The 22,664-nt window shown below is 50.8% G+C and overlaps 2 protein-coding genes across 2 annotated transcripts in view; one reads left to right on the top strand and one right to left on the bottom strand.

The window, feature by feature from the left end:
- The window catches only part of CHERP (calcium homeostasis endoplasmic reticulum protein), a 20,070-nt gene extending 14,837 nt beyond the window's left edge, over positions 1–5,233 (top strand). The window contains exons 11-17 of the mRNA XM_023763309.1: positions 222–460; positions 1,275–1,408; positions 2,135–2,221; positions 2,660–2,809; positions 2,903–3,019; positions 3,457–3,551; positions 3,810–5,233. Of these exons, the coding sequence (XP_023619077.1) occupies positions 222–460; positions 1,275–1,408; positions 2,135–2,221; positions 2,660–2,809; positions 2,903–3,019; positions 3,457–3,551; positions 3,810–4,003 (1,016 nt within the window). The 3' untranslated portion in view covers positions 4,004–5,233. The remainder of the gene's footprint in view (positions 1–221; positions 461–1,274; positions 1,409–2,134; positions 2,222–2,659; positions 2,810–2,902; positions 3,020–3,456; positions 3,552–3,809) is intronic.
- On the bottom strand, positions 2,905–22,664 carry CUNH19orf44 (chromosome unknown C19orf44 homolog). Its single transcript, XM_014465147.2, has 9 exons — positions 22,607–22,664; positions 17,753–18,518; positions 15,101–15,398; positions 11,458–11,531; positions 10,348–10,765; positions 9,166–9,261; positions 7,402–7,568; positions 5,687–5,768; positions 2,905–3,081 (listed from the first exon to the last, which is right to left on the bottom strand). The coding sequence occupies exons 2-8, from the start codon at positions 18,515–18,517 to the stop codon at positions 5,697–5,699; spliced, it is 1,890 nt and encodes a 629-aa protein (XP_014320633.1). The 5' UTR covers position 18,518; positions 22,607–22,664; the 3' UTR covers positions 2,905–3,081; positions 5,687–5,696.

Here is a 22,664-nt window from a genome sequence, read left to right as displayed (position 1 = left end):
CTACGAGGTCCATCAGGTGCTGCTGTGGGAGCCAGCCCCCTTCGAGCCTCTGCTCCTCCCCTCTTGCTGCATTGCCTGAGCAGTGAGTGAAGCAGTGTGAGGGGAGGTGATGGAAGGGCTGCTCAGAAAGTGGGTGTTGGCATCCTTGCTCCTCTCTGAGCTCCTTGGGCCGCCTGGCTCATAAATTCCCTGTGAGCCTGAGAGAAGTTTCTGTTTTGCAGAGATGGGACCCCCTCACCATCACCCTGGCCATCGCATGCCACATCCTGGGATCAATGAACACCCGCCCTGGGGGGGACCCCAGCACCCCGACTTTGGCCCTCCTCCCCATGGCTTCAACGGGCAACCGCCCCACATGCGGCGACAGGGCCCTCCCCACATCAACCACGATGACCCCAGTCTGGTCCCCAACGTTCCCTACTTCGATCTCCCCGCCGGGCTAATGGCCCCCCTTGTGAAGGTAAGGTCTGTGGTGAGTGCCACGCTGAGCGGGACATGCTCGGGCCAGTGCCTCTGCCTCCATGTGAAAGGTTCATAGATGAAACTAATTCCCTGTAGGCTACAAACTGCTTCCCCAGGCCACTTCCCCCATTTCCCACTCCCCAGTGAACTCGACCAAGCCGGTCTGTGAGAATGCACCTCAGTCCGTGAGGCCCGTGTCCCCTGATCCCTCTGCATCTTTCTGGTGCTATGAGTTTGGTGCCACTTGGGGCAGGCTGGGTTGGGCATGAGGCACGGGTCCTCTTAGTAATGGTTCTTGGAAGCCACCTTGTCCAGGGGTTGACGGCAGAGGGGTTTTTCAGGAAAGGGGCAACCGCTGAGGTGTGCCTTCATGGAACCTGGGAATGCATGTGAGGGGTGAGGTGAGCAAGGGGCTGGGACAGGCAGAGGGACCAGCGGATGAGCCAGTTCCTGGGCTGGGCTGGGCTAAGGCTCCTGATTGTGGGAGGGCCCTCAAGGGAGATACCAGAGCTCTGGGTAGGAAGTCAGGGCACAGGGTGGCACCTGCAGGCAGAGCATTTGGGATTCACAGCGTGTCTGTGAATGAACCAGGGCTCTTTCTCCTTTCCTGAAGGCCATGTCTTCTGTGGTCATTTTTTTGGAGAAAGAATTCTCTGGCTTTTATCAGCCTCAAAGAGGGTGGGCCTTCCAGCGAGGGCTGGGTGAGCACCCTGATGCCCAGGGCAACCCTAACCCAAACCAGGCCCTGTCTCCTGGGTGGGCCTGATCGGGGCTCCAGCAAGATGTGGTGACAACTGTGTTCTCCACTGCAGCTAGAAGATCACGAGTACAAGCCTTTGGACCCTAAAGACATCCGCCTTCCCCCTCCCATGCCACCCAGTGAGAGGCTGCTGGCGGCCGTGGAGGCCTTTTACAGCCCTCCTTCCCATGACAGGCCAAGGAACAGGTACGGGGCCTGGGGAGACCCAGCAGTGGGGCCAGTGGTGGGAGGGGGGTCTATCCCATCTCCCAACCTGTCTTCCCCCAAGTTTGCTTCACAAGAAAGACTCTTACCATCCATACCTTCTACCCAGCATGGTGTGAGGCCCAGGTGAGGAGTGTGGTGTCTCTAAGAGAAATGGCATTATAGGGTCCGTTTCTCTCCTGACTATGGGTGGTGTGTGTCACACAGTGGCCCTTGATGAAAGGCTTCTCTGTTTGGGACTCGTTATCTTGCTGCACATTCAGGCTTTGTCATGGGTCCCTTTCAGGATACCCTCCCCCAAAGGCCTTATCACCAGCCCAGCTGACATTGCTTCCTTTCCTGTGCCAGGCACAGGTTCCCATCTGAGTCACAGCCCCTGGTTCCCAGTTATTACCACAGGCCCTAAGACCCTCAGCTCTGTCTTTCCACTGCAGTTCAGAGGGGCCGAGAGCCGGTGGTGTCCGGTATAAGCCCAGTCTCTCCACCTCCCAGAGGTGTCCCGACCTCAGCCTGCTTCCTCATCTGAGAAAGGGCGTCCCGTGGAAATGACAGCCCCAGTGCTGTCTGTGGTGGCACGCACGCCGCATCCCGAGTGGTGGGGGGGGCTTGTGGGTAGGAGGTAGCCTCCTCCCTCCTGAGGAGATTTCCCAGTGCCCTTCGGGAAGGAGGCTGGTGTGGTCACGTGTGCTCACATTGCCCGTCTTACAGCGAAGGCTGGGAGCAGAATGGCCTCTACGAGTTCTTCCGAGCAAAAATGCGGGCCCGACGGCGGAAAGGCCAGGAAAAGAGGAACAGGTAAGGGCGTCCCTGCTGACTTGTATGGAGTCATCATGCCTCCCTGGCTAGTCTTGTCATGAATTGGCTTAGAGTGAACCAGACACACTGTTGTGTCACACCCTGACATGTTGGATCATGCCCCCAACACCTAATGTCATAAAACATACGATATCACCCCCAATCATAGACAAAGTCACGTCTAGCCTCTGTCTGGCTCTTGGGTCTAGCCCCTATGTTAAAGGTGCTAGGAGCCCTTCCCACAAGCCTGAGTTAAAACACCAGCACAAGAGAAGTTGGCTTTGGTCTGTATTCACCGAGCTGTTTAGGAAAGTGACACCGTGGTGTGAATGGCATGTCCGTACCCCTGAGGTCATTTGAAATGGGGTGGGGGTGGCAGGCTCAGCCTGTGTGGGAGCTGGGAGGTGCCAGCTCCAGCTCACCAGCCTCTCCCTGCAGCGGACCCTCACGGTCTCGGAGCAGATCCAAAAGCCGAGGGCGCTCCTCCTCTCGCTCCAACTCGAGGTCTTCCAAGTCGTCTGGCTCATACTCCAGGTCACGGTCACGCTCCTGCTCCCGTTCCCGCTCCTACTCCCGTTCCCACTCCAGGTAGGCAGGTACTACCTCTCGGGGACTGAGCCTGAGGCTTCAAGGCTGCCCAACTGAACCGCTGGGCTCTCCCCCACAACTTTGCCCCAACAGGAGCCGTAGCCGATCCCGCTCCTCAAGAAGCCGCTCGAGGTCCCGCTCCCGCTCCAGGTCCAAGTCATACTCCCCAGGCAGGAGACGTCGGTCGCGGTCCAGGAGCCCCACTCCGCCGTAAGATTTCTGTCTTAACTGTCCAGTGCCCTGCTGGTAGCGCTGGAACCTCTGAGGCTTTGCTGTGAATGTTGAAATGTCATTTAGAAGACATGCTCCTGGTGGTCCCTGCTGGCACAGGGCCTCAGGGACACGCAGGCATTAACGCAGTGACAGTGGCACCTCCTTATCTCACATGGTGGTGGCTGGGCTCTGTTTCTAACCATTTTAGGGGCTTGGTGTGACCCTTGCTGCACAGTGTGAAGCGGGGCAATCACGTTAGACAGTTCCCGTTATCAGGCTTGTGAAGAGGATGAAGAATAATAGAGACACAAGTGTGTGTGTGTCCATCCTGCACTGTGACTGTCCTCATATGCCACACCCTGTAATATTCTAAGTTTTCATTCCAATAAATATACCTGCTCATTTTTAAAAGATGTAACCTGTCTTAATTTTAGTTCCTCAGCTGGTCTAGGTTCTAATTCAGCACCTCCTATACCTGACTCCAGGCTTGGGGAAGAGAACAAAGGACATCAGATGCTGGTGAAAATGGGTAAGGTCCGGGGAAGAACAACTTGTTCTGGGATTTTGAGGTTGGGGATGATGGCGTCAGAGGAAGTCCCAGCTCACCACCCTGTCTTTGAAAGAGGGTGAGCCTGCTGGGCATTCTTTACCAGCTGTGTGCTTATAAACAGCATTTATGCATGTTACTCACCTCCCCAAATGCATTCCTACTTAACTTTGTGTCAGGATAAAGGCACCAGATTGCAGTTTTTGAGGTCGTAACCACTCACCCCTCTTTCTTCCTCAGGCTGGAGTGGATCTGGTGGCCTCGGCGTGAAAGAGCAAGGGATCCAGGACCCCATCAAGGGGGGGGACGTGCGGGATAAGTGGGACCAGTACAAGGGTGTGGGTGTGGCCCTGGACGACCCCTACGAGAACTACCGCAGGAACAAGAGCTACTCGTTCATCGCCCGCATGAAGGCCAGGGACGAGTGCAAGTAGGTGTGGTGAGGAGCTAGGCCCTCCGCCCGCAGCTTGGCAAGTGGGACCTTCCTGGCTTATTGGATGTGGAAGATGGTAGGGACCTCGGTTCTCACAGCCTCCATTTTTGGGGAGCTACAGAAGAGGACAGCCATAGCATACCTAGTGACCAGTGCCATGCTCCACTGCGGGAGGCACAGGCCCCACCGGCAAACCAGCTTTCACATAGAAGAAAGATCCACATGAGGACACCCTGCACTCACTCCCTGGACAGTGAAGCGAGAAACATGAGCCTCACCCCCTGGACAAGAATCCTTGACACCTGTAGGAATGGATTTTTCGTCTCTTCCCAGTCAGATGCGAGTCTCCGCTTAAATCAGCAAGCATGTGTGGAGGAGGCCTTGGGCGCGCACACCAGGTGCCGGACTAGGGTGCAGCGGGCCAGCTCTACAACCTGCACCTCCCACTTACGTCGTGACAAAGCTCAGGCCAGGCGCTAGTACTGCTCACTCTTTAACAAAGGAAAAACAAAACCTTGATTTGCAACATTAAACAGGGTTTTCATTTTTACTCCAAATGGTTTAGTTTTTAAAACATGTTGATCAAAGATGATCCCCAGTGCGATAATTTGAAATGATTCCTCCAAGACATACTGGCCCTTAGTTATTTTAGTTAAGTTGAATTTTTTTTTTAAACGTTAGCCATTTGCTGTTATTTCCAGAAAGAAAAGGACCTAAGGAGATGGATCTGAGACATCTTCAGGTCACAGAATGGTCCCCGGGGGGATCTGTGCCCTTAATGTCTACTTGTGTTTTTCACTTAAAAGAACCCCGACACCAGCACTTGCGTGCAATAGTCCATTCAGACCCAGTGTGGGGAGGAGCCACAGGCCGTGCCTCCTGCTCTGTCACTTCCTTTTCCCACCCACCCCCCTGCAACCACAAGGAGGTGAGGCCTGGAGGGAGCCACGGGGGCCACACTGGGATCAGCTGCACTTAGTATCTTCAGGCAGCGGGGTGTGGTGCCGTTTATTTGTACAGAAACATTTTCAAAAAATTCTTTTCGATAAGATGCAAAATCCTCCAACTTTTCAACCTGATGTGATAAAATATTTGATTTTGTTCTAGGTTTCCTGTAGCTGTGAATTGTTTAAATGTGTCTGATTCAGGATATAAAGCATAAACACGTGCTGTTAACAATTTCTTGTGGGTTTTACTGTTTTGCCTTCAAATAAAGACTTTTTCATAAAGACCTTTTTCTCGGTGTGTGGAGCTCAGAAGTGTGCTCAGGCTCAGACGGGAGGAGGGGTGTCTGAGTGTGGACTGAGTTGTAGGCTCAGGTCAAAAGCTCTGCCTGGTGTCTCACACCAAGGTCCCCGGGATGGACCCCTGGCCCTGTGTCCTCGTTAGTAAATGGGACTCTCATCCCCATCGACCTCAGCTCATTGGGAGGCCAGTGCCGGGACAGGTGGAGCCGTTCCCCGGGGCTCCAGACAGGCTGGCAGCCTCTGTGGCCATGAGTGGTAACGTCACCCGGGTTCCATTTCCACTGGTCTATGGTCTGTCCTTGGGTGCTGGGAGGGGAAAGCACTCAGGTGCGTCCTAGGTGCCACCTGCCCCCTCCCACATTAAATAGCCCCTGGACACTAATGTGTTACGGCTGGAATACTAGACCAGCTTGTTGGAACCACAAGCCAAGCCTTACCTGGTGGTGCTCACAGCTCCTCCTTCACCTCCCTCAGAGCATCCTCCATGGTCAGTGGGGCGGGTCTGTGGTGCCTGATGTACTGTGGAGCAGAGGACAGACAGGGACATGTCACCACCACGCCTCAGCCTACCGGGGCTTCGGGTGCTGAAGACAGTGCCCGTCCCCAGCAGTTCCTGGTCACGCTGACAAAAAATGACAGATGCCATGTGATAACGCTGTGGGAACCAAGGAGAGATGAGCCCTGGCTGACTGAGTCTGAAAGGACGGGTGACTGCTGTCAGGAAGGAAGGAGGGCTGGGTGCCCTTCTCAGGACACGGGCCCAGAGCGGGCAGCGAGGAGCCATGGAAGGCTATGGACAGCAACGTGGTCAGATCACCACCTACGTCCAGTCAACTGATGGACGTCCAACCGAGGAACAAAAGGGATCCCACAGGGTGCAACCAGCAAAGTCCAGAATGTGGGAGACTGTCAGACAGATAACCTGTTTTTTCTCTAACAAATAAAAGACATGGGGCGGGGAGGTTCTTAAAGTGGGTCCCCAGTGGGCCACCGTGCCGCCAACCACCTGGGTAGTCACAGACTTTGGGTGCTACACTGCTCAAGGCTGAGAACCACTTTTCCAGATTAGGAGGCTAAATAGAAGGCATCCTGATGCATGGACTGTGTCTGGATCCTGATGAAAAAAATAGGAACGGCCGGGCCAGCATGGCTCAGTGGTTGAGCATCAACCTATGAACCAGGTCATGGTTCGATTTGGGTCAGGGCACAGCCCGGGTTGTGGGCTCGATCCCCAGTGTGGGGTGTGCGGGAGGCAACCGAGCAGTGATTCTCATCATTAATGTTTCTGACTCTGTCTCCCTCTCTCTTCCTCTCTGAAATCAATAAAGATATTTAAAAAAAACAAAAATAGGAACATGTTCAACTTTTATGAGATAAGTGGAAATCTGAACCCTGGATTTCAAATATAAAGTTAATTGGGTGTTGGTATGATAATGGTACTGTGACTATTTTTTAAAAGTCCTTATTTTTTAGAAATACATACTGAAATATTGGTAGATAAAATTAGTTTTAAAATCATACAGAACAGATCATATAATATTCCATTCCTATAAAAAAGTATACATGTAATATATAATATACCTAGTACATTGTAATGTATTTTATATATTGTGTATTATAACGTGACATATATTATACATCAAATAGTTCATATTTTACATAAGAAAAATATACAGAATAGATATATCAAGCTTGTACTAGTTATCTCTGAAATTACAGAGGACTATATAAGTTACATCTCTCTCTAACTGTTTTTATAAAATAACGGACTTTGTGTGGTCAGACAAAAATTAAATGTTTGGAGGGAAAAAGAGGTGAGTGTGTCATCCCTTGAGCTTCAGCCCGTGAGACTGAGAAGAGCCATCACGCTGGGTGGTTCAGGAGAAGAGTCTGGAGGGACAGCACCCCTCACCAAGGAGGCCACCGTTGGTCAGAGGTCACTCAGAGGGGGGCAGCTTTGGTGCATGCCAGGCTGGCCGTCAGCGCCTCGGCCCCACACCGGCTCTTGTCATGGACAAGGAGAGAGCAGGTTCCTTCCCATAGGACAGAAGGTGGCTGGGCCCAAGGACCCCTGCTGCCCTGGGCTGAGTGCTGTCCCCCTGGTCGGAGTCCCGCCTTGCCCTCCCTCTCCCATGGGGGGCAGCTGTGTCACCTCTTTGGTTTCCTCCAGGGTGTGGTAGTGGAATGCGTCTTGGTCCAGGGACTGCAGGAGGGACCCGTGCAGGTGCCGGCTGGTCTCCATGAACTGCTGCGTCAGGCTCAGCTGCTGCTTAAGCATGTCATTGAGGGCGAACACGGCCGGGCTGTAAGCTGTCAGGGCTGCCCCCAGCACCGAGTTACTGAGCGGCCCCTGGGCCCGTCCCCCCATCCTCACCCCAGTCCCCTCATCCTGTCAGCGTCAGCTGCTTTGGGCCCAGGTGTTCTGCAGGCCCCACTCCTTCTGCTATGTCTCCATACTTTCCAGAAGCAATGCCACCTTGGGAAGTAGTGAAGGCCTCGCCTTTTGTCTGTCTCTAATAAATGAACTGCCTTCTCCTGATGTGTGTGAACCTCAGAGCTGCATGTCAAGAATGCTCACCTCTTGGGCAGATTCAGAAGTCTTCACCTCCACATCCAACACACAGAAAGGTTATTAAACTGACACTCAAAATGTGCAGTTGCACAATATAAATCTATTTACACTACCCACTATCCACTTAAATATGGGAAAGGGGGTAAATTTGACTTATGCATTTTTAAACATGTAATTAAAACAAAATTTTTAATAAACAATTAGAATTAAAACTGCAAGTGTTAAAAATGATCATTATTCAAATATATAGTAACGCTAGAGACCCAGTGCATGGATTCGTGCACTGGCGGGGGGCGTGGCCTTCGGGGATCGGCCCGCTGTAGGAGCGCTGCTCATCCATCCCTGTCAGCCAAGCATTGAGCATCTGCCCCCTGGTGGTCAGTGCGTGTCATAGTGACTGGTCAACCGGTTGTTCTGGTTGTTCCACCATTCGGTTGCTGGGCTTTTATATATAGATGGAAAAATCTTCAAGGTTAATATTAAGTTTTTAAAAATCTCTTTTTAAACATTTCTTTTGTAACAATTATTATATTTTAATGTCTTCATATTTTTAAAATGTTAAGAAAACTAAAATGGGGGGGGAAATAACAAGTACTAGTGTAACCTTGCTGGTGTCACGTGAGCTATCAGTGGCCCCATGGGCTCCCTAAGAAAAAGGCTTTTGGAGGACTGTTGCGTGCCTTCCTCCCACCCCAGGCTGGATTGGGTTTCCCTAGGCTCCATGACTCCCCCAGACTCGGCAAGGAGGCCAGTCACAGTACTGGCTGAGTGTCTTCAGAGGAAAAACAAATAATGGATTAAAAGGCTCAAAGGGGAACATACAAAATAAAAATAGCCTGGTGAATGGAGAGGCTTAGAGGTGTGTTACTTATAACCTTCCTCTTTTGTCTGACATTCATATCCTTTGGCGAGACAGATGGAGGGTTCTTGATCACTCAGGCTATCGCAGCGGTTCTCAACCTGTGGGTCGCGACCCCTTTGGGGGTCGAATGACCCTTTCACAGGGGTCGCCTAAGACCATCGGAAAACACATATATAATTACATAGTGTTTCTGTGATTCATCACTACGCTTTAATTATGTTCAATTTGTAACAATGAAATTGGGGGTCACCACAACATGAGGAACTGTATTAAAGGGTCGCGGCATTAGGAAGGTTGAGAACCACTGGTCTGTCGTCTGGGATTCTAGGAACTGTAGCAGCTGCCTATGGCTATGACAATCCCCACCAACGGATTCCTCACACCCAGCACTAAAGGGGGTGCCGCACTTCCAACGGTGGGGGTGAATTTGCAAATGAAATGCATCCACTTCACCACAAGGACCCCCTGAGCTGGGCTGTTACCTTCTATTGCATCTGCGCCGACGACATGACTGGCGATGGGTGTAGGGTCCACATAGGCACCTCCCAGGGCTGGCCCGATGGTCGCCATACCGGCCTCTGTCCCGAGGAAAAAGGGGGAGGGGTAAGTGGCCGGATTTGGAGCAATGGCTGCAGTAAGGCTAAGGCCCCCAATCTAAATGAACCAGTCCAGGAGAATTATACCCCCTTGCTCAGTCCAGGAACCAGCTCGGTCTACGCTGTGGATGTTGTCTAGACAAGGGAGCAAGACAATGCTTAAAGGAAAGGGAACTTTTGCCCTGGCCAGCGTTGCTCATTGGTTAGAGTGTTGGTGCACATACTGAAGGGTCTGAGGTTCAATTCCTGGTCAAGGGCATGTACCAGGGTTGTGGGTTTGATCCCTGGCCCCGGTCAGGAGGCAACCAATCTATGTTTCTTTTGCTCCCTCCCTCCATCCCTCTCCCTCTCTTCTAAAATCAATGGGAAAATATCCTTGGGCGAGGATTAACCAAAAAAAAAGGAAAGGGAACTTTCTTTCCAGAAGGGCCAAGGCTGACACTGGGGACAAGAGAAATGTCTGGAAAGTCAGACTGGGCGTGATGAGAAGGGATCCCTGCACCACAGGAGAGAATCCGCCCAAACTCACCAACTTGACACCACCAGCTAGTGCCGCCCTGGGAGACCTGCACCGACCCCAGGAGCTGCTTGAGGACGCACTGTCCCAGGAGGCAGTTTCTGTCGCAATGCTGCTCCCCCAGGCTCCCCCTGGGCACCACTGACATTTGGGCCACATCACTCTGTGGTGGGGGTGTCCTGGGCACTGCGGGGCGTTAGCAGCCTTCCTGTCCTCCACCCAGCCTCACAGCCCCAAACGGCTCCAGACCTTGCCAATGTCCCCCGTGGCCAGAATCACTCCAGTTGAGAACTACCGCCTCGGTCAGTGATTCTGGAAACTCATAATGTTTGAGTGCTCGGAAGAGAAGGAAACACCCAGGGCAGCTGCCCCTCATCTGTGTAAGAGGAAAGCAGGGCACCGAGCACCCCCAGCTAGTTAACCACGATAGCAGACTCCAGACACTGGAGCTCCTTGTCACGCCTCCAGGGTGCCCACTGCACAGCCTGAGTGCCCGTCACTGCCACCGTGGCCTGCGCCTCCCTCCTCGGGCACTCCGGCCTCACACTTACGCTTTGTCCACTGGTAGGTGAAGGCGGGGTCAAGGGTCTGCACAGCCTGCTCCTTCACTGTGACTCTTGTCACATCCTGGGCCCACTTTTTCCGAGAGGCACCTGTTGGTGGGGGGTGGTGTGTCTGCAGGCTTGCAGAGAGTTCAGACAAAGTGGCCAGCGTCCTGTCCAGAGACTCCTCAGAACGGGTCGTTGGCTCTGATGCTGTCCGACGTGGGGATTTCTCAAAATCTTCCGAATAAGCCCAGCTCACCGTGCTGGCCGTAGGCTCCCCAGGCGTCGGCCGCAGGCTAGCAGCACGCTGGGGCGCAGCAGAGGAGGCCGAGGGCTCGCTCAGGTGCTCCGAGACCTCGCTTCCGGTCGGGGGGTCCCTGGACCCGGGGCTTTTGCTGGGTGCCTTTTCCCTCAGACCTCCTTCCTAAAACGAAGGACAGCAGAGATAACTGGAAAGTGTCTTCGAGTGATGAACATGCTCCAGATACCACTGCCTTCGACGGGGTGCGGTGCCCCTGGGGGCCCACCAGGCGAGGGCCCACGTAGTCCTGCATGAGCTGTGTACGGGGGAGTCACTGAGTGGGATTCCTGATATGCTCCAGCACGGCTGCTGCACGTAACACCGATGGTTTCAGGAGGGAGCACATGAGTGAAATCTGTTGAGGTGTCATTACTGTGTATTATTAGATGCCTTTGATATTGAGGTGGTCACTAATACGGCAAGGATCACAACGGGGCAGTGGAACAAGTCCGGCAGGTGTCGCTATGGGGTGGACTCCATGGGGCTGTAATGGTCCACGGTATTTATTAAGTAGCTTCATCCTGTTATCACCTAAGTCAGGGTCTCCCCTGAGAGCCAGGCGTTCTTTGCAGTGGGGCCGTCCTGTGCCGGGCAGGGCACTGAGCAGCACCCAGCCCAGCAGCCACCCACTCCACGCCAGCAGCACCCCCCCGCCCCTCCACAGTCATGACAACCAAAACATGTCTCTAGACATCACCACGTGTCCCCTGGGGGCACAATCACCCCGTTAAGAACTGCTGACCTAAAGGAAGTGTAACAGTTGCAAACCTTCCTGAGTCATGACTTACAATGAAAAATGAGACAGTTGTACTTACTTTCTCTTCCAAGTCCGATTGCGTGTTGACAGCTGGAGCCAGATCATCAAGGGATAAAACATTTATTCTAAAATCTGTAATTAAAAACGTAACATGATAATATTTACTCATTGATTGGCTCCATAAATGTTTGCCATCGTGTTGTAGGCACCGGGCTAAGCGCTAGGGATAGGAAGATGGGAAGACGTGCCCTCCCTGTGCTCAGTAAGCTAGTCCAGGGGGTCTGCACACTTTTTCTCTAAAGAGTTAGATAGCAGCCTGGCTGGTGTGGCTCAGTGGTTGAGCATCAATCCATGAACCCAGAGGTCATGGTTCAATTCCCAGTCAGGGCACATGCCCGGGTTGTGGGCTCAATCCCCAGTGTGGGGCGTGCAGGAGGCAACCGATCAATGATTCTCTCTCCTTATTGATGTTTCTATCTCTCTCTCCCGCTCCCTTCCTCTCTGAAATCAATAAAAAGATATTTTTTAAAAAGAGTTAGAAAACAAATATTTTTGTCTTTGAAAGCTAGACAGTTTCTGTCCCAACTACGCAGCTGCCCTTAGTGTGTGAAAGCCACCATAGTCAAGGTGTAAACAAACATGTGTGGCTTGTCGTGTTCTGATAAACATTTATAAGACAAACCCTGGGCCTCCCGGGTCCTGGTTAGATGGGTGAGCAGATGATCATGATGCAATGAAGATGCATGGTGGCCAGTGTGCTTCAAGTATGCGGGGTGGGAGGGCCACCCAGCCTCCGGGGGAGATGGGAAGAAGGCTGCAGGGTCTAGTGGAGTGGCCCCTCAGGCAGATGTGAGGCTGGGCCTGATGCATCCTATGTTCTCATTAAAGAAGTTAAGGACATGGGAGCTGGCACTGAATGAGCATTCTGGCACTCGAGCTGGCCGACTGCCAAGGCCGGACGGTGTGAGTGCTAAGGTATTAGCAGGAACAGATGGGAGCAGGGCCCTCTGGGCAGGAGACAAGAGCTAGAGGTGGGCGAGAGGAGCACAAGCTCCCATTCTCTCCGGAAAGGCCAGCTGAGGGGCTGTGCCCAATGGCCTCCCCACCTACCCACCGAAAGACCAGATCCAATCCAGCCTGACATTCCAGCCCGAGGACTCGCCCCTCCTCCTCTCACACTAACCGTCATCTCAATTCCCAAGGCAGGTAGGTCCAAACATGCGGTCACAGACAACACCTCTGAGCTGGGCCCTCCCAGCTGGCCCGGGGCAACGGCCCAGGGAGATCATGGCCTTGAGCACGTGGAACAGTGCTGGCACTGGCTGAGAAGTAACATCACGGTCACATCAGCCAATCTTTAAACACACGTGTGAAGCAGGGCCAGCGGAGGCACTCCACATGCACTGTCTCATGGACTAGGCTCTGTCCCACTTTACAAATGAGGAAACTGAGGCACAGAAAGGCCAAGCCTGCACCACCAATAACCAGTGGGGTTAGGATGTCCCCCAGGTATGTCAGACCCCAAACTTGGACTCGTACTCACCACTCATTCCCAGCTGCCTCCCTCCCTGGAGGCTGCAACTGGATGAGGGTGGGCGGGGTCTGGCCGCCAGGACAGACCCCTCCAGGCAGCAGTGGGGCTAGAATGGTGGGGATACCCACCTACCAGCCCCTCAGGCCCAAGGATCCTGCCAGAATAGGCCAGGCGTCCAGTGGCATTTGGCAGCCCCTGAAGGGGCTCAAAGGGGTGTTCTCATACCCACAGCCTAAACCGGTCCCCTGCGTTCTCTGGCCCTAACCTAACCTGGGCGGCGGGAGGGGTGGGCTCCAGTTGGCAGTGTTTCTTCCTCCCCTCACCCCCGGGGTGGCACCTTGGCACACTGAGCACTTCAAGCTGAAAGAACCTGAGAGTTGGCAGGTGCTGCAAGGACCCTGCCCTTCTCCGGGCAGCAGGTCGTGAGAGGGGCCATCCCTCTACCCAGAGGAAGGGAGCACCCGCGTGGCCAAGACAGAGGGGCCCTGGGGAATCCCAAAGAGCAGGCTTGGCTCAGTTTACGGCCTTCGCTCCTTTCCTCTTGTCCTGTCACATTTTCCAGGCCTTTCCACTCCTCTCCGAACCCAGCACACACAGGCGGGGCTAACAGTCCCTCGGGTCTTCATTTCCTTGTGGGGCTCCCATGTCATGAACAACTTACACTAAATATTTACTATGTCATGCCCTCCTCCTGTTCAACTGTCGTTTTGTTTTGTTTTGTTTTGTTAATCCTCACCTGAGGATATTTTCCCATTGAGAGTGGAAGGGAGAGGGAGAGATGGAGAGAGAGAAACATCGATGTGAGAGAGACACATAGACTGAATGTCTCCCACACATGCCCAACCAGGGCCAGGCATCGAGCCTGCAAATCCAGGCACATGCCCTTGAGCAGACTCAAACCCGGGACCCTTCAGTCTGTGGGCCAACGCTCTACCCACTGAGCCAAACCGGCTAGGGCTCATCGTCTTTTGTTACAGAGCCGCAGTGGAGAACCTAGAAGGGGCAAAGGAAACAATCTATTTTTCCTCCCTTCACCTGGCACCTGGGGGCAGGCTGGCCTCTGCTGGTCGTCCTGCAGGAACACAGCAGGCACCACAGACAGTTCTTTAGTTTAGATCTGAGGATCCAGCTCCCCAGAAGGAAGAAATCCATGCTGGCAGCACATCTCTTTGCTTTCTCCTCTTTCTTAAAGACACACAATTTTAAAATAAAAGTGTTAAATAATGTGGAAATGTCTTTGACTAGAGATGTTTTTCTTTTCCAAATTTAAAAAGGAAAGGAGGTAAATTTCTTTCACAAAAAGGAGCACTGAGTTGCCTCTCTTTTGCACATGGCTCTAGAACAGTGGTTCTCAACCTTCTGGCCCTTTAAATACAGTTCCTCATGTTGTGGTGACCCCCAACCATAAAATTATTTTCGTTGCTACTTCATAACTGTAATGTAGCGACTGTTATGAATCGTAATGTAAATATCTGATACGCAGGATGGTCTTAGGCGACCCCTGTGAAAGGGTCGTTCGACCGCCAAAGGGGTCGGGACCCACAGGTTGAGAACCGCTGCTCTAGAAGGATTTCTAGGAGGATCTGGGCTATTGCTCTGTAATTGGTCAGGTTTCTGGATGAAGAGATTAAAGACAGAACAGCCCTGGCTGGTGTGGGTCAGTTGGCTGAGTGTCGTTCCATGCACCAAAGGTCACACTATTCCTGGTCAGGGCACATTCCCACATCCCAGTCGGGGTGCGAGCAGGAGGCAGCCGACTGATGTTTCTCTCTCACATTGATGTTTCTCCCTCTCCTTTCCCCTCTCTCTAAAAACAGACTTAAAAAATAAAAAGAGCCCTAACCGGTTTGGCTCAGTGGATAGAGCGTCAGCCTGAGGACTCAGGGGTCCCGGGTTCGATTCCGGTCATGGGCATGTACCTTGGTTGCGGGCACATCCCCAGTGGGGAGTGTGCAGGAGGCAGCTGATCGATGTTTCTAACTCTCTATCCCTCTCCCTTCCTCTCTGTAAAAAATCAATGGCCCCTTAGGAAAGGTCAGGGAGTGGAGGGTGTGACAAGGCGGACCATGCACCCCGGTGACAACAGCCTGTGACCACCATCCTGGGGACCCCAAGGAGGCCTCGCCCTGTCGGCCCAGGTGACACTGTGCTCAGGGCTGCGGGTTACCATTCAGGCTGTCGTCAGAGGCTTCTGAGAGCGACTCCTCCGCAGGCCCGGCCCCACTCCTCACGGGCGAGGGTGAGAGCCTGCCACGTGCCTCCCTGGAGGGCTCCGGCTTTGACGCCGTGCCGGATGCTGCGTCCCCGGGAACATGAGCCTGTGGGGAGTGAGCTCCTGAGCGCACACTGCGAAGAGTCCCGCCTGCTAATTGGAAAGCTGGCAGATGTGCTGTCCCAAGTGGCTCTGCGCTGGAAAGGTCCTCACTGGATAGTGACAGGAGTTTTGGTTGAGTTGGGATCTGATCCTATTTTGGCAGAAATAAGAGAAACAAAATTACCAAACGCGTGGTAAGTAAGTCCTTATCATTTGACAATGTGGCTAGTAGGGTGCATGGGACCAAGGCTTCCTAGACCAGATATTCATCCCTCAGTGGCCCTCTCTCTTTCCCCTCATCTCTGGAAGTCAAGGTACAACATTTAGACAAGATAATGTTAGAATTAAAAATACTCCACAAATAATCAGAAATGTCACTTCGCCTTCAAATACATACTGTTAATTACACATTTCTAAATGAAGGCTCCTAAGTACATGATCTATGATAGCTGGGACCTTCAACAGAACCAAAATGAATATGCAGAGGGTTTCCCCATAAAACACAGCCTTCCCAATACTTAGCATTCACTAGGGTAGCTATAATCACAAAATAGATCGTGAGCCACATGAGGCTCTTTGGCCCCTTGAGTGTGGCTCTTCCACAAAATACCACGTGTGGCCACACATGTACAGTGCGATTGAAACTTCGTGGCCCATGCGCAGAAGTCGGTATTTTGTGGAAGAGCCGGTATTTTGTGGAAGAGCCACACTCAAGGGGCCAAAGAGCCGCATGTGGCTCGCGAGCTGCAGTTTGCCGACCACTGCACTAGGGTAGCTATAATCACAAAATAGAAAGTAAGCATTGGCAAGGATGTGGAGAAACTGGAACCCTCATACACTGCTGGTGGGAATGTAAAATGGTGCAGCCGCTGTGGAAAACAGCTTGACTGGTCATCAATAAGTTACTCATAAAATTACTGTGGGACCCACTAATTCCACTCCGAGCTATTTACCCAAAAGAACTGAAAACAGAGACTCGGATACTTGTACACAAAAGCTCATAGCAGCAGGATGCCCAAAAGGTAGACAACTCAAATGCCCACAATGGATTAATGGATAAATAAGATGTGGTCCATCCACACAATAGAATATTATTCGGCTATAAAAAGAAGTGAGCCCTAGCCGGTTTGGCTCAGTGGTAACATCATCGGCCCATGGACTGAAGGGTCATGGGTTCGATTCTGGTCAAGGGCATGTACCTGGGTTACAGATTCAGCCCCCCGCCCGGGTCAGGACACATGCAGGAGGCAACCAATCGATGTGTCTCTCTCACATCGATGTTTCTCTCTGTCTCTCCCTCTCCCTTCCACTCTCTGTAAAAAACAATGGGAAAAATATCCTCAGGTGAGGGTTAACACACAAAAAAACAAAACAAAAGGAGTGAAGCACTGGCACACACTACAATGTGGATGAACCTGAAAACACCATGCTGAGTGAGAGAAGCCAGACACCAAAGGCCCTTTGTTGTGTGATTCCATTTATATGAAATGTCCAGGACAGACAAATCCATGGGGGCGGAAAGCAGATCAGTGGTTGTCAGGGGCTGGGGGAGGGAGAAATGGGGAGCGATTATTTCATGGATACAGGGTCCCCTTCGGGGATGATAAGCATGTTCTGGAACTAGACAGAGGCGGTGGTTGCAAAACATTGTGAAAGTACTAAACGCCAGTGAACTGTTCATTTGAAAATGGTTAATTTTATGAGACTTTCATCTCAATTAAAAAAATGGATGCCCTAACCGGTTTGGCTCAGTGGATAGAGCGTCAGCCTGCGGACTGAAAGGTCCCGGGTTCGATTCAGGTCAAGGGCATGTACCTTGGTTGCGGGCACATCCCCAGTCGGAGGTGTGCAGGAGGCAGCTGATCGATGTTTCTCTCTCATCGATGTTTCTAACTCTCTATTCCTCTCCCTTCCTCTCTGTGAAAAATCAATAAAATATATATTTAAAAAAAAATGGAAATACAGCCTTCCCAAGTTAATGATTCCTGTCTGATACAAATGACAGAAGGCATGGATTGCCTAGGGCCGTGGTTGGCAAACTCGTTAGTCAACAAAGCCAAATACCAACAGTACAACGATTGAAATTTCCTTTGAGAGCCAAATTTTTTAAACTTAAACTATATAGGTAGGTACATTGTTATTAACTTAATTAGGGTACTCCTAAGACTTAGGAAGAGCCACACTCAAGGGGCCAAAGAGCCGCATGTGGCTCGCGAGCCGCAGCTTGCCGACCACTGGCCTACGGCATTATCACGGCTGGTGTTCAGTCAGTCAAAGTGCTGCCCTGTGGTGTACACAGTTACGAGTTATTGCAAAACTGCCTAACGTGTCCCAAATTCCAGCCCCTGCAGAGCAGGCCCACAACAGGTAGCTGTGACGGTCTTTCCTCCTCAAACCCTGTTCTCACGTGGCTTCTGGGTGACACCTGCCATCAAGAGTCTCTGGTGCTGTGACATAAAGGTACAAATGCAAAGACTGTTGAAAACAGATGCCTGCAAACCTTACCGAGAACAGTTCCATTTGTTTCTTCCCAATGACTCTGGCGCTGGTGAAGCCCTGATTCGTGCGTGGTTCTTTTCCTCTGAACGATTCCATCAAGCTTCCCAGCAACTCTTTCATTTCCTCTTCGTCACTGTCTGGCGAACCCAGGTTTCTAACGGGTGCTTTCTCTTTGGGTGCTGACATATTCCTCTCTTTCCCAAAACGGGCTTCAGGAGACAGCTCGTCAACAGCTGGCTCTCTCTTCTTCAGGAACCTACTGCCCTTCCCCGCCGGCGTGCGGCTCTCGGCGAGAGGAATGTCACGGGCCTGCTTCTGGGAGGTTTTGTCTGTGTTCTGTGCAGAAACTTCAGCTGGACTCCGAGGAGGCACTTTGTCTGCTCTCCAGGGAAGGCTGTCCTTGGAGGTCTTCGAGTTGGATTCCATGTCAGACAAGTCCATCTGCACCTTCCGGTTCATGATCTTGGACTCGATCTGGGCCAGCTTGCGCAGCGCGGCGCTGGTCCTGAGCTTTGAGGCAGTGGTCGGGGGGCTCCCTGAGGACAGCCAGGGCCCACTCCCCAGGCCAGCATCCTCTTTCGGGAAGAAGTGTTGTCCACCCATAGTTTGGCTTCTTTTTAGAAATCTGCTATGACTGGGAGCTATTTTGGTAAGATTCCTACTGATTTTCAAGTTCTTTATTTTTTCCATCTTTGAATCTTCTAAGGAAATATCATTGAAATCACCAAAGATATCCCGCATGGGGTGGCTGTTTTTTCTTGTTGAAGCCATTCTGAGGAGGAAAGAAAGAAAACGTATCATGCATTCAAACCACCCCTTTGTAGTCTAGTCAGACAGAGCCTTCCCTGCAAGCCTGATAACAAGAAAAATGATCAGACACTTGATACCATTTAAGCAATTACTGCTTTTTAAAAATATATTTTTTTTATTGATTTTAAAGAGGAAAGGAGAGGGAGAGAGAGAGAGAAACATCAATGATGAGAGAGAATCATTTATTGGCTGCCTCCTGCACACCCCTCACTGGGGATTGAGCCAGCAACCCGGGCATGTACCCTTGACCGGAATCGACCTGGGACCCTTCAGTCTGCAGGCTGACACTCTATCCACTGAGCCAAACCAGCCAGGGCTACCTACCACTTTCATGCCAGGTCTTAAATGAGATGTTACTGATGAAACACAAGAGCTAGCACTTCTCAGGCTGCAGCAGTGTACCCGGCACTCTCCTCAGAGCTACATTATCTCATTTAATCCTCAAGCAACCCTGTGAGTCAATTATTGTCACCCCCTTTCGTACAGGAAGTGTAGAAAACAAAGCCCCCACAGGTTAGGTCACCGGCCAAGGTCACCTGGCGGGTGAGCACATGAGCCAAATTCAAAGCTTCACTGCCTCCAGTTATTCCCCCTCTGCGCTGAGTGACTCCCACTCCCCCGCTAAACCCAAGTCAGGGCTCCTCTGCTTTGTTTTGTTTTTAAATATATTTTTATTGATTTCAGAGAAGAAGGGAGAGGGAGAGAGAAATAGAAACATCCATGTTGAGAGAATCACTGATCGGCTGCCTCCTGCACGCCCCCCTAGTGGGGATCAAGCCTGTAACCCGGGCATGTGCCCTGACCAGGAATCGAACTGTGTTCATAGGTCGATGCTCAATACTGAGCCACCCCAGTCGGGCAGGGCTCCTCTTTTATCCATCCTCAACTCTAACAAAGAGCTGTTAAGACATAATCTGGCCCAGCTGGTGTTGCTCAGTGGTTGAGCAAGGATCTATGAACCAGGAGGTCACGGTTCGATCGATGGAGGCAACCGATCAATGATTCTCTCTCAACATTAATGTGTTTTTTCTTTTCTTTTTTATGTTTCTGTTTCTTTAACATTGATGTTTTCATTCCTCTCTCCTTCTCCCTTCCTCTCTGAAATCAATAAAAAATATATATATTAAAACACGCACACACGCACACACACACGCATACACACACACACGCGCGCACACACATACAATCTGGCCCTGGCTGGGTGGCTTTGCTGGTGGGAGCATAGTCCCATACACCAAAAATGTTTCAGGTTCGATACCGGCCTGGGCACATACCTAAGTTGCAGGTTCGATTCCCAGTCAGGGCACGTACCAGAGGCAACTGATGGATGTTTCTCTCTCTCAATATCTCTCTCTCAATATCTCTCTCAAACTCTCTCTCTCTCTCTCTCTCTCTCTCTCTCTCTCTCTCTCTCTCTCCAATAAAACCATATCCTCTGGTGAGAATTTCAAAAATCACACACACAGTCTGTGTATTTGAGCTCCCCAGAAAAATCTTATTTCACTAAAAGTATGAGAACCGCTGACCTGGAAGGAGGGGAAAGCTACGGACAGACACAGCACCCTCCCCTCAACAAATGTCAGCCATATATTATGTACACAAGCTGGCGTACATTTTTCTGGGGAGAAGGACCAGAGCTTTCATCATATTCTGAAGTTCCTGTGAGCCCCTGAAGAACAGGAGCGACCAACTGCAAGATTTACAGATTTAGAGAGGTTTCCAAAGATTTTAAAGACGTAAATTGATGGAGAAATACGGTGTGGTGGGTGTGTATTTGCTGCACCCTTTAGTGCGAAACTCGGCAACAGCAATGAAAATGTGAATTACAGCCCTGACTGGTTTGGCTCAGTGGATAGAGCGTCGGCCTGTGGACTGGAAGGTCCCAGGTTCGATTCCAGTCAAGGGCATGTACCTTGGTTGCAGGCACATCCCCAGTAGGAGGTGTGCAGAAGGCAGCTGATCGATGTGTCTAACTCTCTATCCCTCTCCCTTCCTCACTGTAAAAAAAAAATCAATAAAATCAATAAAATATATTTTAAAAAGAAAATGTGAATTACACAGATCTCACGACCTGAGAATTCCATGTCTGGGAATGTACTTACAATGAACATTCTCAATGTGCAAAGAGAATTTTAGAGAATGACATGGTGGCATTGTTTGTAGTCATAAAAGTCCAAACCCACCCACAGAGACCTGGGAAAGTCCAGGAGACAGCATTCAGATGATTGAACGCTATACAGCCATTAAAAGGAATGAGGCGGGAAACAAAGGAACGAGGGAGATGTGTGCGGAACCGTGGGTTGTCTCCACACTGCGCTGAAACGACGTCAACAACTATCTGTATGAACATTTTTGTAGGTGAGGCTCAGGAGGTGACTCAGCCCAGCCCATTCTGTGAGTCGGAGGGGAGGCCCCACCACCAGGCCAGGTTTTCTGGCATCTAGTTGTTCTGAAATCTTCCCTAGGTTTACAAATAACCAATGGAAAAATGGTTAAAATGGCAAATTTCATGTTATGTACATTACCACAACTAAAATAGACATATTTAAAATACACACAATTAAAAATAAATCAATAGGCAAAGGTCATGAACAGACATTTCTCCAAAGAGGATATGCAAATCGTCAACAAACCCTTGAAAAGACATTCAACATCACCAGCCATTAGCAAAACGTAAATCAAAACCATCATAAGATTGCCCTAGCCGGTTTGGGTCAGTGGATAGAGTATTGGCCCTCGGACTGAAGGGTCCTGGGTTCAATTTTGGTCAAGGGCATGTACCTCAGTTGCAAGCTCAATCTCCGGCCCCAAGGGAGTGTGCAGGAGAGAACCAATCCAAGTGCTCATTGGTGTTTCTCTTTCTCTGTCTCTCCTCCTCCCTTCCACTCTCTCTAAAATCAATGAAAAAATATCCTCTGGTGAGGATTAACAAAAAAATTTAAAAAAACACTATAAGATCCCACTTCACATCCACTAGGATGGCTATAACTAGATAGATAGATAGATATTAACAAGCTTTGGTGAAGAAGCAAAGAAATTGCAACCCTCATACACTGTTGGGGAGGGGATATTATAAAATGGTGCAGTCACCAATTTAGAATATATCTGGTAATTCCCCAAAAGGTTAACCATAGTTACCAAATGATCCAGCAATTCCACTCCATGTGGCCCAAGATAAATAAAATATATGCAAATATTCATAACAGTTATCATTCATAATAGACAAAAAGAGAAAACAACCCAAATGTCCATTAATTAGAGAATGGATGAGAACTGAGGTCCATTCAGACAGTGAAATACTATTCAGCAATAAGAAAGAACAAATATCAATACACATAATAGGCATACATCTCAAACACATTACAGTGAGTGAAAGTAGCTAGATGCAAAACACCAGAAAAGACAAATCTATAGACTCAGAAAGCACACCAGTAGCTGCTGGGCTAGGAGTCGGGGCCGGGACGGACTGCAAAGGGGAAGGGGGCATCGATCTCCTTGGAGCAGCGGTTCTCAACCTGTGGGTCGCGACCCCTTTGGCGGTCGAACAACCCTTTCACAGGGGTTGCCTAAGACCATCCTGCGTATCAGATATTTACATTACGATTCATAACAGTCGCAACATTACAGTTATGAAGTAGCAACGCAAATAATTTTATGGTTGGGTCACAACAGGAGGAACTGTATTTAAAGGGCCAGAAGGTTGAGAACCACTGCCTTGGAGTGATGCAAAGTTCTACAGCTGGACCATGGTGATGGCTGCACCACTTGGTAAGTTTATTAAAAAATAATGGACTTGTACCCTTAAAAGGCATGCATTGTATGGTATATAAATGAATCCTCAATAAAATTGTTAAAAATAAAAAATCGAAGCACTGGAGTCTCTCCCCAGGCCTGGACCTATCCACACCGGATCACACTCCCGAACGGATCCAAACAGGGAAACTAGGGTATGAGGAGCAGCTGGGGGGCTGCCTACCGCCACCCTCCCTCCCCAGAGCGCGCCTCGTTTCTCTCTTCCAGAGCCCCTGCCGCCCAGCCTGCCCAGCCAACCTCCGCCCTCGATGTTCATCCACGGAGTCCACCGCCGCTCTCCGCCTGGCACTCAAAC

Source organism: Myotis lucifugus, unplaced genomic scaffold (assembly GCF_000147115.1).
Source record: "Myotis lucifugus unplaced genomic scaffold, Myoluc2.0 scaffold_280, whole genome shotgun sequence".
NCBI classification, from domain to species: domain Eukaryota; kingdom Metazoa; phylum Chordata; class Mammalia; order Chiroptera; family Vespertilionidae; genus Myotis; species Myotis lucifugus.
This window is presented reverse-complemented; position numbering and strand designations above follow the sequence as displayed.